The 16531-nt window shown below is 36.8% G+C and overlaps 1 protein-coding gene across 7 annotated transcripts in view; it reads left to right on the forward strand.

The window, feature by feature from the left end:
* Positions 1-16531, forward strand: part of CFAP20DC (CFAP20 domain containing) — a 270326-nt gene that overhangs the window by 144480 nt on the left and 109315 nt on the right. For all 7 annotated transcript variants that reach the window (XM_059880049.1, XM_059880048.1, XM_059880047.1 and 4 more), the window contains 3 exons: positions 2989-3153; positions 14281-14417; positions 15097-15259. In XM_059880049.1, coding sequence (XP_059736032.1) covers positions 2989-3153; positions 14281-14417; positions 15097-15259 — 465 coding nt within the window. The remainder of the gene's footprint in view (positions 1-2988; positions 3154-14280; positions 14418-15096; positions 15260-16531) is intronic.

Consider the following 16531-nt stretch of genomic DNA (forward strand, 5'->3'; position numbering starts at 1 on the left):
CAGCTTTCTTATCCATTCATCTGCTGATGGGCATCTAGGTTGCTTCCATGTCCTGGCTATTATAAACAGTGCTGCAATGAACATTGGGGTACACGTGTCTCTTTCCCTTCCGGTTTCCTCAGTGTGTATGCCCAGCAGTGGGATTGCTGGATCATAAGGCAGTTCTATTTCCAGTTTTTTAAGGAATCTCCACACTGTTCTCCATAGTGGCTATACTAGTTTGCATTCCCACCAACAGTGTAAGAGAGTTCCCTTTTCTCCACACCCTCTCCAGCATTTATTGCTTGTAGACTTTTGGATTGCAGCCATTCTGACTGGCGTGAAATGGTACCTCATAGTGGTTTTGATTTGCATTTCTCTGATAATGAGTGATGTTGAGCATCTTTTCATGTGTTTGTTAGCCATCTGTATGTCTTCTTTGGAGAAATGTCTATTTAGTTCTTTGGCCCATTTTTTGATTGGGTCGTTTATTTTTCTGGAGTTGAGCTGTAGGAGTTGCTTGTATATTTTTGAGATTAGTTGTTTGTCCGTTGCTTCATTTGCTATTATTTTCTCCCATTCTGAAGGCTGCCTTTTCACCTTGCTAATAGTTTCCTTTGATGTGCAGAAGCTTTTAAGTTTAATTAGGTCCCATTTGTTTATTTTTGCTTTTATTTCCAATATTCTGGGAGGTGGGTCATAGAGGATCCTGCTGTGATGTATGTCAGAGAGTGTTTTGCCTATGTTCTCCTCTAGGAGTTTTATAGTTTCTGGTCTTACGTTTAGATCTTTAATCCATTTTGAGTTTATTTTTGTGTATGGTGTTAGAAAGTGTTCTAGTTTCATTCTTTTACAAGTGGTTGACCAGTTTTCCCAGCACCACTTGTTAAAGAGATTGTCTTTAATCCATTGTATATTCTTGCCTCCTTTGTCAAAGATAAGGTGTCCATAGGTGCGTGGATTTATCTCTGGGCTTTCTATTTTGTTCCATTGATCAATATTTCTGTCTTTGTGCCAGTACCATACTGTCTTGATAACTGTGGCTTTGTAATAGAGCCTGAAGTCAGGTAGGTTGATTCCTCCAGTTCCATTCTTCTTTCTCAAGATCGCTTTGGCTATTCGAGGTTTTTTGTATTTCCATACAAATTGTGAAATTATTTGTTCTAGCTCTGTGAAGAATACTGTTGGTAGCTTGACAGGGATTGCATTGAATCTATAAATTGCTTTGGGTAGTATACTCATTTTCACTATATTGATTCTTCCAATCCATGAACATGGTATATTTCTCCATCTATTAGTGTCCTCTTTGATTTCTTTCACCAGTGTTTTATAGTTTTCTATATATAGGTCTTTAGTTTCTTTAGGTAGATATATTCCTAAGTATTTTATTCTTTCCGTTGCAATGGTGAATGGAATTGTTTCCTTAATTTCTCTTTCAGTTTTCTCATTATTAGTGTATAGGAATGCAATGACAAGTAAGAAATGAATGGACAAAGAATACCTGAAAACTAAGATTTGTAAGCTCAGTGGCATTTGTAATGACTGGAACGTTAGGACACTTGGAAACCATTACATTACTGATGAGCATTTAAGTTTTTAGTTAAATGATTCATTTTCCTTTTCAAGATTAGGACATTAAAATCTAATTAGGGAATGGCCACAGCTTGGATGCACAAAAACCTAACATCATTTGCCTTTATAAATATGGTTAGAGTTTATACTTACATAAGGATATTTTTGAGGGATGAATTTGGTTGAATTTTTCTTACTATTCATATTCACATGTGCACAAACCAAATTTTTTCCACTAGATTCTAAAAATATAATTTTTTTCCTACTAAAAAATTATTATGAAGAAGAAATAAAAACTATGCCTAGACTAATCAGGAAAAGTAATTTTTCATTTTGGTATATTTCCTTCTAGTCCTTTTCCTATTTATATGTTTCATTGAACAATTTTCTACAGTTGGGATTTGGATATATTACGTTCATTTAACACCTTATCTTGAACCTTTCCCATCTTCGTAAATACAGTGTCTTATAAACTCTTAACTGGAAATTCAAGTTGTTTCAGAAATTATAAACGTTTATATTGACCATCTGAGTTTCTGATTTTTTTAATGTAGAAAAGATTCATAAGTGAAATTACTGAGTGAAATATCATGGACATTTTTAAGGCTTTTGATGCACATAGTAAAACTGCTTTTTGGAATGTTAACAGCAACTAAATTCCTACTTGCTACATATGACAAAGCTTAATATCTTTGCCACAAAATAGGTCATATAAATAACTTTTTAAAGTAACCTAGTAGTAAAATGGGTTAAGAACATGAACAAAAAATTTATTATAATGAAAACTTAAATATCCATATAAATTTATATGAATAATATGAAATCTCATTGGAAATGCAAGCTATAATAATAAAAATACTACTTTAATTAAACTACTTTTTTCTTTGAAAGTATTTGAAGATTGGGTGTTAACATTAGGGAAAGCTGGGTAAAGGGTATATTGGAACTCTGTACTATTTTTGTAACTTTTCTGTAAGTCTAAATTTATTTCAAAATGAAAAGTTAGAAAAATGACTCGTATGATGGCTCTAGGTGGTTACTCAATAATGTCATTGTACTTAGTGACCTTCTATAAATGAGGCAGTGTAATCCCAGAAACCTTCGTTGAGCATACTGAGCTGGTTCTTCTGAGTGCTAATGTAGTATTAAAAAAACAAATATAAAATATTTCCAATCAATGCTCTCATTCATTGCAGAAGTCTCTGAATCTGTTCCATATGTTGATACTCTATCTCATTTAATCCTCTCTACAATCCCAGAAAGTAAACCTTAAAATTATTTATGCTCAGATGAGGTAACCAAGACTGTATAACACTGAGTAACCCATCCAAAGTCGTACTCTAAAATGCTTTACTTTAACTGTTTTCATTTATAAGGTATGTCCATTTGGCAGAAATTGCTTACATTCGGGGAATGAATGTTTGTCTTTATTTCCAGCTGGACAAGATGCTCCCTTTCCAATAGATGAACCTATAGACATTATTCCACGAAGCTGCCAACTAACGACAGATGTTCCACAAGTCACACAGCTGCTAAACATGACTAAACTCCGCCAAACTGAAATAAAATTTGGGGGTCATCCTCTGAACTCAACAGAATCAGGTATGTACTCAAGTCCTAAAGTATAAGCCTCTTTATTTTTAAGGCCAAAAAGTAAAGGGTGGTGGAACAGCCTGGCAATGATGCTTCATAGCTTGAGATTATATATTAAATCACTTTAACATCAGCTCTTGTCAGTGATAAATCATTTTAAATTTCTTTTTTAGCAGCCAGAATAGCTTCTCGATTTTTACATGTTAAGTCAAACATCCTTGGTCGTTCCTGTCTTCCCATATGTGTCCAAGCCCTGCCAGTTACACCTCCAAGTCAGCTCTCAAATCTGATCCTATTCTACTTTCATTGTTTGGGTCCCCACTGTCACTTAACCTTACCCTCCCAGTTAATCTTTACATTGCTGTCAGATTTCTCTTTCTGATAATAGAAATAGAAATGTAACCATGGTGCTCTTTGGTTAAAGACTTTTAATGCCTTTCCTACTATCTTAGAAGACAAAATGAAAAAAGCCCCTGGGGACTCACACAAAGTCAGTCTCCCTTATTCCAAACTTACTCCACAGTTTCATCTCCAGACCCTTTCTCTCATTCCCCATGTGTTAATTTCTGACCACTCTCTGCAGCTTTCATATGTTCTTATTTTGAGATTGCTGTTTCATTGGCCTAAAATGGCTTCTTTGCCTTTCTGCCTGGAAAAACACTCAATTTGTCTTCCTAAATCCAACTCAAATGCCACCTCTTCTGTCCTAACAAGCATTGTTCTCCTTTTGTGATGGTTTTTTTGTTCCTTGCAGTACTTTTTAATTAATATTCTTTCATTCCCAATTAAACGTGACTCTTTCAAAAAGAGCACTGTACATCATTCTTCTATATCCCTACCACCTAACACAGTGTTTGCCATATATTTGGCCTGGTGCTGCACACTCATATGACAGTAGCCAGTCAGATAACAGAAATGAGTGAAGTGAGCCGGATGCCTGGACATCCAACCCACAGAAACATTTTCTACTTCTGCAGTGAGCCCTGTTGGGAGTGGAGGGGAGCAATTGGGGAAGAAGAGTAAGATAGTGCTTCAAACAAACTGTTCTCTACTGTTGAAACAGTAGTATCAACAACTGATACAAATGATACAGTACATGGCAGTTAACACTCAGCCTCTGTGAGTGAGCTGTAAGGGAGTGGTGAGAACTACAGCAAACTGGATTCTCGTTCTCAGCCTAGAAGGGACAGCTGCAATTCAGTTCTAGCCAAATTTTGCCTTGCAAGAACACAGGCACAGTCTCACCAGATCTTTCTTTCTTTTTTTTTTTTTCAAGAGGAACTCAGTATCCCAGTGTTTGTAACAGTATTTGTTGTTCAGTCACTCAGTCCTGTTCAACTGTTCGCAACCCCATGAACTGCAGCACGCCAGGCTTCCCTGTCCTTCACCATCTCCTGGAGTTTGCCCAAACTGATGTCCATTGAGTTGGTGATGCCATCCAACCATCTCGTCCTCTGTTGTCTCCTTCTCTTTGACAATTTTAAAATATTGTCTAAACTCTAAACATTTTTGAAACACTCTTAGCGTCAAACAAAACACGCCAGGGCTGCCAGTTTTCTACCTCTGTATTGGACACTCATAGCTATTGACCAAACAAGTGAATAGTACTTACAGATCAAGAAATCTGTTATTCAGATGAGCAGTTCTCAGCTTCCTGCATGTTAGAATCACTTGCGACATTTTAAAAATAACTGATATAAAAAAATTTTTTCCCCTAATGTCTATGCTTCACCCCCAGAAATGTTGATTTAGTTGCCCTCGGTTGGGTTCTGTCTGTTTTTTTAAACTTCTCCAGCCATTGTGACACACAACCAGGTTTGAGAACCCTGAATGAGTGACTGGATCACTTATCCCCACAAAGGTGATAACCTTGAGAGAAATCACGGTGAGGGGTGGGGGAACTTGTAGGGTGTGTTGGTTCTCAGATAACAGGTGGGGAAGAGAGAGTTGTCAAAATTCAAGAGTGGTCAAAGTAGAAAGAGGAGAAAAGAGATGATCATGATGAGATGTATTGCATGCATGCTAAATCGTGTCTGACTCTTTGCGACACCATGAACTGTAACCCACCAGGCTCCTCTCTCCAGTGGATTTTCCAGGCAAGAATACTGGAGTGAACTGCCATTTCTTTCTCCAGTGGTGAGAAGAATGAGTAACAAAAACAGACTCACTTTTCAGTTCAGTTCAGTTGCTCAGTCGTGTCTGACTCTTTGTGACCCCGTGGACTGCAGTACACCAGGCTTCCCTGTCCATCAGCAACTCCTGGGGCTTGCTCAAACTCATAACTCACTTTTACTCTCTATGTTTATCCAAAATTCATTTATTCTTGGTATATTTTTATTGCATATTTCTGGAGATTTGGGACTATTCTATTAACTTTTTCAGTATAAACCCTGTAAGAGAATTTGACACTATATTTTTCAGTCCTTTGTAATGAAATTTCCAAACTCACAAACAAGTAGACTATATAGTGAATCCCCCATATTTCCATCACCTGCTTTGACAGTTGCCATCTTTAGGCAAGAATTTATGATAGCAGTGAGAACCCGGAAATGGCAACCCACTCCAGTGTTCTTGCCTGGAGAATACCATGGACAGAGAAGCCTGGTAGGCTGCAGTCCGTGGGGTCGCACAGAGTTGGACACGACTGAAGCAACTTGGCGGCGGCAGTGGGAGAACCCTGATCGTGAGAATTTGTGTATTTGTTATATGTACTATCTTTAGATAGAGAGGGAGAGAAAGAGAATATATGCAATCTATGTTCATTACAGAACCTTTGGGAAATATATAAAAGTTTTCACTACCCAGGTAGCCACTGTAAACACCTCACATCGTAATTCAGTCTTAATGGAAAATTCTCCACAGAGTACAATGAGTAAGAGTGTTTCGCGTAACCAAACATTCTGTCTGTATCTAACAGGCTGTGATAACTTTCCATAACAAAAATGATTGCAAAGCCTATCATGTCGCTCTTTGTAGTTGTAAATGCTCCTTTTTTCTTCTCTCTCTCTAGCTTAATGTTTTAAGAATTGTGTCTTTAAATGAAAATGCAAGTCTATATCCAGATATTTTGTGTCTTTATTTTAAATTTAAACTTCAAGGACACTTGTAATGCCAGAGAATAAAGAGAAATTTGAATAAATATTAAATGCATCATTAACTCAATATTACAATTAAACCAACTTTTTCATAGGCCATGTTCAATCTCAGCCTGTAGAAGAGGGTTAAGTTAGTATATATTTTTCTAATTCCACAATTGGACTTTCAGTGCATAAGTATAGTCAACATGAGTTGTTTATACAGAAAATTAATAATCACCATTGAAAAGCTTATTTCTTCTGTCCTATGAAACTCAAATGTACTTATATTCATTTATAACCATACGGTTTATGATTGTTCATCTGAAGTAAATCTCATAGCACATGTACAGCAGCTAAAATTTACATAAACGTGCATCGAACTTTGTAGTTCGCTTTCTGCAAATACTTTTCAGTTGCTTTTTTTGACATTTGTGGGCTTTGAACCTTACTGTAAGTGATTACAATAAAAATTATTGTTCTCTGTGTGAGAGATTTTATTTGAACGGTGTAGCTAATGACTAATGCCCAAGGACAGACTTTTTAATCATGGAAAAACCAGGAGGTATTTCTTCATTTTAAGTATTTATTTTTGTGTCTTTCTAAAATGAGGGCTCCCTGTGATGAGATTTGAATTGCATGAAAAGTGGCTGGGTGTTCTTGTAACTAACAGTACTTATGTAAATTGTGATATTTTATTATAAATGTGTTTGCTAAGAGATCCCAGTATGCCACTACAGAATGAAGTAGCTGCTTCCTATGGATGCTTTCTGGCATGTTCACCCGAGCTAAAAAGGAAACCTTGAACCTTCTGTTTTAGAGTGCATTTTTTTAATGTCATGTAACTTGATCAATAGCATTTAATGAAATTAATAAAATAATTGTGTTTCCAAAAAGTCTGCTGCCACACGTTCGCACTGTTCACTTTGTCAGCTCCCAGTGCACATTAGCTAGTGATTGTTAGTCTGCAGAGGACTGTAGGATCCGATGATCTTATTTTCATTAATGGAACCCCACTTTAATTGAACCAGAGAATCAGATCTAGTTATTGAAGTTGAGCATTCAGCTACTAATGACAAGATGCAGTGGTCCACTAAGCACAAATCAAAACCAATAATTTGCTTAAAAATTAGGACATAGTTTTCCCAAGTGCCCTCCTTTCCACAGCAGCAATCTTATTGGATTTTTATTCCTTTTTAATTAAGAAGAGACTGACATCCCTATCTCCTAGCTCAATTGCAAACACATAAATGAAAGCATTTAGCAAAACCATGACATAGTGATTTAACTATAGTTGGCATTGGTGAGATCTTTCATAGAATTTCTTCTTTGCTTTGGACATTATGAAAGCAAATTTCAAGTCAAACAACAAAATCTACTGTAAAGTAGAATCTTAAAGAAAAAAGAGTTAGATTCTGTCTTCGGGAACAAGCGAGACACTCTAATTTGTTCTTTTCTAAAGCCAGACTGCTGGTATTCCCTGGTTTGTTTTTGGTTGTTGGTTAAAGAAAGGCTGCAATTAAAAAAAAAAATAAGCAGAAAACCTGAATAGACATTTTTCTTAAATTTTAAAAGCTTGTAATGAAAGTACTTTGCATGGGATGTGCATTCTCAATTTAGCCACATTTCTCCCCACATTCTCCATGTGAGTTCTTGTCACTATATTTTGTCTGCCTGGCATTCAGTCCACTTCATTTGGCCCTCCCCAATACCACTACTTTATTCTCTCTAGAAAAGATTATAACAGTATTATATTCTATTCTTTATTTCTCATGAACCCCATTAGTCTTCATCAAATATATTAATTATCATGTTCATAAAGTTCTCATACTTATCCAAATCATTACTATTGGACACACTTTTCAGATAGCAAAACAAAAATTTTCAGTTAGATGGTTTTACAAAACTGCCCAGAATATAAAGAGTGGACAAGGAAAGAATCCCCTGTGATGCCCCCGGCCCACCTACAGCCCACCACCACATGTGTTGAAAAGAGGGCACCAAGGGTCTGAGCTCAGGCTCCCAGTGGACAGATCTCTAAACATGGTGAGCCTCAGTTTCTTCATCTGTAGAGGTGGAATAATATCACACCAAGTGATTGAAAATTCCATAGAGATCATGTACACATCATATCCATCATCCTTTCAATCTCAAATTGAATGGCATTTCCCTGACCCTAAAGACTAGATACCAGCCCCCTGTCAAACACACTGAACCTTCCCTTCATAGCTCTTACCACAGTTGTAATCATGTAGTTATTTATGATTTATTTGCTGTAGTATCTATCTCCCTTGTGAGACTGTGAGTGCCTTGGAGGAGGTTATGTGTCTGCCTTATTCCTTGTCTTATTCAGTGCTTAGAGCAGTGGCTGCCCAGGCTAGGTGTTCAATCACTGCTGAAAAAATTGGTGGATGAAGGAATAAATGATGGTGAATGGACTTCATAAATTGTTAAATTTTATTCAAGACGAAAGATATTAATATCATATTTATAGGCATTCACTCCCTATTAAGCACAGTATTTAGTATGTTACTTGGATTGTTTCAGATAATCTAACAAAAATGCCTGACTTAAGTACTATTATTATCTCAATCTTATGAATGAAGAAGGTGAGGCTCAGAAAGTTTGAGTACTTTGTCTAAAATAATATTTCTGTACTAGATCAGCCTTTTTGTGTTTTTGATATTCCTTATAACAATACACCTATAATAAAAATCCAATTCAAAATCTGAATTCTTGTAGCAGGTTTAATTCTGATTTGATTGTTAGATAATAGATGTAAGTCTTAAGCATGACCTCTCAATGATTAGAGTTGAAGATTCAGCAGGTTTTTCTAGTTAAACTTTGAAAACCTTTCAAACTTAAATGACTATAATAATTAGAACATTGTATCTTGGGACAAAAATGAATGTTTATTTTTCTAAAAGACAATTAGAGAGTAGACCCTCAGGTTTTATAATCTAACTACAAAGGCTGTACCCCTCAGTAAAATAGCAAAATAATTAATGGTAACATCTCTGACCTACACCAAGTTCATTTTCCGCAAACTCAAGAAAATGAAATGCCTAGAGCATGGCTTTAATCTAATCTTGATTTTTAACCTTCTGTTATGCATATTGATACCAGCTCTTAAAAGAACTCCTTTTAGAATTCAAAAGGCATGCATTTCTGCTTGTAGTTTTCTTTCATTAAGATTTTTTCTCATTATAGAAACTTCGTCCATTCTACTTTTTATTTTAGAAACCAAAGGTCTAAATTGCTTTTCTTGTAGCTTTTAATTAGGACCCTATTACAGTGGATACAGAGCATGATGCATGTTTACATGGATAATTATGACAATTTTTATATGATTATAAACAGAATCATTAAAGTGAAACAGGCTTTAAGAATGTGTATGTGTTAATTGTACTAATAAATTGTTAAAGGCCTGCTAATTAAAGAAATAACTGAATGGTGGAGTATTGTATACTTTGCTTTGTGGAGGGAAAAAGGTACACTAAAATTTGTAAAACTTAAAAAATATATATCCATTTAACCACATAGTAGTAGATTGCTCTTTAAAGAAAGGTCCGTCTAGTCAAGGCTATGGTTTTTCCTGTGGTCATGTATGGATGTGAGAGCTGGACTGTGAAGAAGGCTGAGCGCCGAAGAATTGATGCTTTTGAACTGTGGTGTTGGAGAAGACTCTTGAGAGTCCCTTGGACTGCAAGGAGATCCAACCAGTCCATTCTGAATGAGATCAGCCCTGGGATTTCTTTGGAAGGAATGATGCTAAAGCTGAAACTCCAGTACTTTGGCCACCTCCTGCGAAGAGTTGACTCATTGGAAAAGACCCTGATGCTGGGAGGGATTGGGGGCAGGAGGAGAAGGGGACGCCAGAGGATGAGATGGCTGGATGGCATCACTGACTCGATGGACGTGAGTCTCAGTGAACTCTGGGAGTTGGTGATGGACCCGGAGGCCTGGCGTGCTGCGATTCATGGGGTCGCAAAGAGTCGGACATGACTGAGCGACTGATCTGATCTGATAGTAGACTCTCTTATAAAATACATCATATCTCTGTGCTTCAAGGAATTATATCAAGCTTAATTATAGTTTTAATAGCTATTGGCTATCCATTGCTAAGCTAGAGATTCCTCTGAGAAATTCACAGTATTTAGGAATTTGTAGCTGGAACTGTGACAGTATAATATTTTAAGATACTCCCCCCCCCCAAAAAAAGTTTATCTTCTAATCTTGGATACCATCCACAGTTGTGGTGATATTTATTCATTGTGTACCATGTTCTCTGCTGGGCTCAGCAGATGATTGTACATGGAGTACCAAATAAATGGTCTTTCTACTCAAAGAAACTTACATTGTTGTGGGGAGTGGGGGGAACCTGTATATAGATGAAGAATATGAAAAAAATCAAAGAAACTGCACATGTATGATGTTTGAACGGAAAGATATGCCAATGGCCAAATGGTTTCTATGATTAGAAGTTAAAAAAAGAAAAAAAGCTTCTATTCTGGTATTGAAAACTCCCATATAGGCCTGTGCCATATCCCATATACCCCGTGAGGACTCTCAGTGGCTCTTCTTTCTAGGAAAATCCACATTTGAGAACAAACTCAGTAGTCTAGGATTTTTCCTGTTTGGTCACAGAAGGTACAAATGATAAGTCTGAAATAGATTTTTCCAACTGGTCTGGAATTTGAAGGTCATTTCTTTCTTTTGCTGATCCTAAGAAACTAGCAATACTTTTATTAACTCCAAATGGTTGTTTGTAAATGACTGAAAAAGATGCAGTTGCACACATAGCCAAGTCCATTTGCTAACACTAGGAAATCTCACATGTAAGCTGAGTTAGGCATCTGATTCTGGTGCCATAGCACTGCAGCTGTTGAAAGCCACACAGTTCTTGTAAGTATCAATGTCTTGGTCACTGTTGACCCTTCTTTTTCATCCCCCATACCTTGGCAGTTGTTCAGTCTAGTCGTCCTCCTCAATTCACACATAAAACTCTTAGGTAGATTTTTTTCTTAAAAATAAGTTTCAACAGTAGTTAGAAATATTCAGTCATTTAATCCAACTTGCGTTCTGACCCCTTATACTTTATGATTCATTTGGTTTGCTCAGCAAAGGTCTGTTGCTCTGTGCCAAGCAGTAGGCTAGCAAATCAGGGATGACAAAGCAGACCGCTGAGTTTATATCTACTGAAATATACATCATTGGAGAATTCCATAAACACATGTGAAAGCACAAGTCTGACAAGTTCTGTGAGGGAAAGCTTATGGGAGTACTTAATTTGGGTACCCTAATCAGAGGAGTATGGGAAGACTAGTCTGAGAAAGTGATACATGATCTGAAACATAAGGGCCAAGAGGGGAAGGAAGATCCTTCCTGCCATGGGCAACAGCATGTATGAATGCTCTAATATGTAGGAAGAACTGAGAGGCCAGAGCAGAAGATGGGAGGTGTTAAGGCTGAACTGAAACTGGAACATGCAAGTTATTGCAGGCAATGTTAAGGGCTTCCTTCTTAATCCTAAGATTGGCAGGGAAGCCATTGAAAAGTTTTAAGTGACAAAGAGGAATAATTCAATCAGATGTTTATATAAGACCATTTTGGCTACGTTTTGGAGAGACCATGGGACAGGGAGCCAGAGTGAACTTGGTAGATCAGTTGAGCGGCTTTGTGATCATCCAAATGATCATCCAAATGATGGAGAGGGATGATGGTCTCTTGGATCAAGGTTCATGTCAAGATTCTGACATTTCAACCTGAATTGTTTATGATGCCATTCATTAGACAAGATTTTTGGTTATAGGTGTCTCTGATACATTGAGGAGAAGCTGATGAAGAAGGCCACTGGATAGAACAAGTGACTCTCAGAAGGGAGGACTAGGCTAAAAATAGAAATTAGAGAATCTGCCTTATAATATCCAAAATAGCTTTCCACACTTCTGTTCAAACACCTTCAAAATGACAGAAAATTCACCACCACAACAACTAGACATGCTTTAATTAAAGAAAGATGTTCCTTATGTTGGACTAAAAGCTTTTTTAAAATTAATTTTTATTGGAGTATAGTTGCTTTACAATGTCGTGTTAGTTTCTGCTGTACGAAGAACTGAATTAGCTATATGCCCACATCCCCTCTTTTTTCAGATTTCCTTCTCATTTAGGTCACTGCAGAATACTGAGAAGAGTTCCCTGTGCTATACACTAGGTTCTCATTAGCTATCAATTTTATGCATAGTAGTGTGTATATGTCAATCCCAATCTCCCAATTCATCCCATCCCCCCCACCCTTGGTATCCTTACCTTTGTTCTCTACATCTGTGTCTCTATTTCTGCTTTGCAGAGAAGTTCATCTGTACATTTTTCTATATTCCACACATAAGTAATATTATATGGTATTTGTTTTTCTCTTTCTGACTTACTTCACTATGTATGACACTCTGGGTCCATCCACGTCTCTTCCAGTGGCGAGATTTTGTTACTTGTTATGGCCGATTAACATTTCATTGGGTATATGTACCACATCTTTATCAGTTCTGATGAACATTTAGATTGCTTCCATGTCCTGGCTATTGTAAAGTGCTGCAGCGAACATTGGCATGCATATATCTTTTAGAATTATGGTTTTCTCTGGGTATATGTCCAGGAGTAAGATTGCTAGATCATATGGTAGTTCAATTTTTAGTATTTTAAGGACCCTCCATATTGTTCTCTATGGGCTTCCCTGGTGACTCAGATGGTAAAGAATCTGCCTGCAATGTGGGAGACCTGGGTTCGATCCCTGGGTTGGGAAGATCCCCTTGAGGAGGGCACGGCAACCCACTCCAGTATTCTTGCCTGGAGAATCCCCATGGACAGAGGAGCTTGGCAGGCTACAGTCCATGGGGTTGCAGAGTTGGACACAACTGAGCTACTAAGCACAGCACATACTGTTCTCCATAGTGGCTGTACCAATTTACATTCCCACCAGCAGTGTAGAAAGGGTCCCTTTTCTCCACACCCTCTCCAGCATTTCAGTGGAGATGATTCCCTGAATCAAAAACCTTCAGTGATTTCCTACCTATTCTGTGATTGCCTACCAGTTTTAGAATAGGCTGTTATAATTTTAAGGCCCTTTTCGTTGTGACCCAACCCTATTCTTGCAGCTAGGCTGGTGGTTTCATTATCCCCCAAACATACCTTACTCTTTTATTCTTTCATGCCTGTATTCAGTTACTTTTCTTCTGCCTTGGACACGTGGTGGTAAGGTGCTTCAGTCGTGTCTGACTTTTTGCCACCCTATAACCTGTAGCCTGCCAGTCTGGTCTGTCCATGGGATTCTCCAGGAAAGAACACTGGAGTGGGTTGCCATACCATTCTCCAGGGGATCTTCTCGACCCAGGGATCGAACCTGCATGTCCTGCATTACAGGCAGATTCTTTACCATCTGAGCCACTAGCCTATATATCTCTAATTCTTGAGATCTTACTATTCATTCAGGATTTATTCAAGAAGTCACTTCCTCTTGATTCTCACTGGTCTTCCTTATGTTGTAGCTCCCTGTTTACCTATGCTATCACTTCCCTTCAGACTCTCTGAGGGCAAGCAGTGTGTATTATCCATTTTGTGTCACTGACAACTTCTAGGAAATGCCTGAGTGCTGAAATACTTGTTCAGTTGAGTTAGTTTTAATTATTTCCTTAAAGAGAAAAAATATATATATTTTTCAGTAGCTTCCTTTTCTTTTTTTTTTTTTTCTCTTTTTTTTATGAGGAAAAACATTTGTGGTAGAGGTTCTCAAAAGATACTTAGCACAAAGACCACTTGGGGGAACCTGTGAAGATTATAGATTTCTTGACTCCCCAACAAAATTCTAATTCTTGAATGCATATCTGATAGATCTGATGTTGAACCTCAGTATCTGTGCTTTTGTAAGTGCCCTGGGAAGGTGGGTAGGTTAAAGCAGGGGAGGATTCAGATCATGTGTCCCCTCAATTGTACTTTCAGAAATACTGCAACATAGTGTTTGCCATTACGCCCATTAATGGACTATTATTACCTTCCTTTTACAAAACAGATCAGTTCATTAACAGAGGAACAGTTAGCATGCGGAACAGTAAACATCAAGATGTTTGTCATATTGCCTTTGGATCCAAAGTTCTTGGACCACCTCCACTCTCTGGCAGAAGAAATAACATGAGGCTATCCAATGAGGTAGGAGCAAGGTTTGAAGAGCTTTCCTAAGCATAGGTGGTATGGGAGGGGAAGGGTTTTCTCCCATTCAGAGGGGGAACAGAAGGGAGAGAGACTACATGCCAAAAGCATAAGTCTTGAATAAATTTGGAACAGAAATTCTGGATTTTAGAAGACCCCAAAACTGTATTCTTTCTGTCATGTCAACACAGTTAACAATTTTGAGTATTCTTTTCATTAAATATGTTCACAAAACTTAAAGACAAATATATGTGAGCACATTTTGTGGTCTCCTTCATAAAGGAGTTGGATCATCACCATATACCTTACAATGAACAGATTCTCAAATGTTATATTTTTATTTTTAGTTTCCTCTGAGTATCTGACATACACAGTGGTTTTCATTTCAACTCCTACCTACTAAAGATGGAGTGTGGCAAATAAGCACATTTTAATTTATATTTCTATAAGATTTGCTTGTCTTCTGTTTTATGTCACATCATATTTATCCTTCCATTTCTTTCTAATTTTCTACCATAATTTCCCTCTCCAACTTTTTAATGTTCTCATTCCCTTTGTTTTTTTTTTTTTTTGAACCTTACTTTATTTGTCCAACTATTACTTCTTCTATGTAGATTCTACAAGAAATAAATGCAGTTCCTATATTTTAAAATATAAATTAATTCTTTTTTCCTTATAGACAGTAAGATCTGTTGGGTCCAAAAGTAACCGATTACACCAGCAGTCTACAGTAGAGAAGTGTGTTAACGGTGCAGAAATGTCAGCCTTGCTGTTATCTGAGTCTGAGGCACAAGGAGATAAAGAAAATATTGGCCAAATAAAGCAAACTGTACCTGTTCTTGGTAAGAATTCTGCATAAAAATTGATAGTTAGTGAAAACAGTGAGAAATGTTAATAAGAAAGTCATAGTTATATTCTTGATTAGATCTTAAGTTCAAGAATTATCATTTAAAAATGAAAATGATGGTAGATATTGAAATATGTCTAGAATAGTGTGCTTTTATATATATATATATATATATATATATATAATTTTCTGGAACCTATCATTCTATTTATTGTTATTTTACATTGCTATAGTACCCCATGTTTTTACTTTCTGATGGCTAGTGATAAAATGTAGTATCCAATTATTGCTATGTTTTGCAAACCCCATGTGCATTTTAAGTTTTCTTAGTTTTGTCTTTTAATTAATCTTCCATTTGTAAAGTGCTCTTTATTTTCCCTCCCTGTTACAAAAAATAGCCCCATTAGTAAAGAAAAGACTTTTACCCCAAGTTATATAAGATTGAGAGTTCAGGGCTAACAGACTAAGTGATTTGCAATTTGTTTCCAATTGGTAGTTATTGGAAAGAATGGAAATCAGAACCCAAGGCTTACCACTCCCTGTCAGTTTGTCCACATTTCCTGGTCTGACTTTTATCAGCATTGAAAAGGGGAGAGACATTTGGGTTCATTTGATTTAGAAATTAATGATCACTGTTAGAGACTGTATCTCCATTGGAATATAAAACTGAGATGAGGGAATTAATAACAGATATTCAGTCCCAGTTTTATCACTGTCTGTGAGACCCTGATCAATTTCTTAAAAACTATGAGCCTCAGTTTCTTCATCAGTAAGGATACAGTACCTACTATCACTAGTAGTAATAACAGCTGCCTTAAAGTGTCAATTTGAGGATTCAGTGAGGACAGTCAGTCCTCAAGCACATTGTATTGTGCCAAGAATGTAAGTGTTCAGTAAATATCAAATGCTGCTGCTATGAATATTATTATTATTATTACAGAAATTTAAAATTCTTCAAGATTGATCTCACTTCTACAGGGTTCTTTTGGAAATTACCCTCTAAGTGCTTCTTGAATGACAGCTGGCCACACTCTTTTAAAGGAAAAAAATAATTTCTCTGCATTGGCCATAGATTTTATTTTTTTATGTTTTCTAATATAGCATGTTGCATGATTAGCATTAATCTGAATTATTTCTAGTTCTCTATATGGTTACATTACATGAATAAAATACAATAGTAGTTTTGAAAACCTGATACAGTTCTAATATAGGGAATAGAAATAAATATCTAGTTCCTATAAAGAAATAAGTTGTGTTTTTTGTACAG

The sequence above is a fragment of the Bos taurus genome, chromosome 22 (genome assembly GCF_002263795.3).
Source record: "Bos taurus isolate L1 Dominette 01449 registration number 42190680 breed Hereford chromosome 22, ARS-UCD2.0, whole genome shotgun sequence".
NCBI lineage: Eukaryota > Metazoa > Chordata > Mammalia > Artiodactyla > Bovidae > Bos > Bos taurus.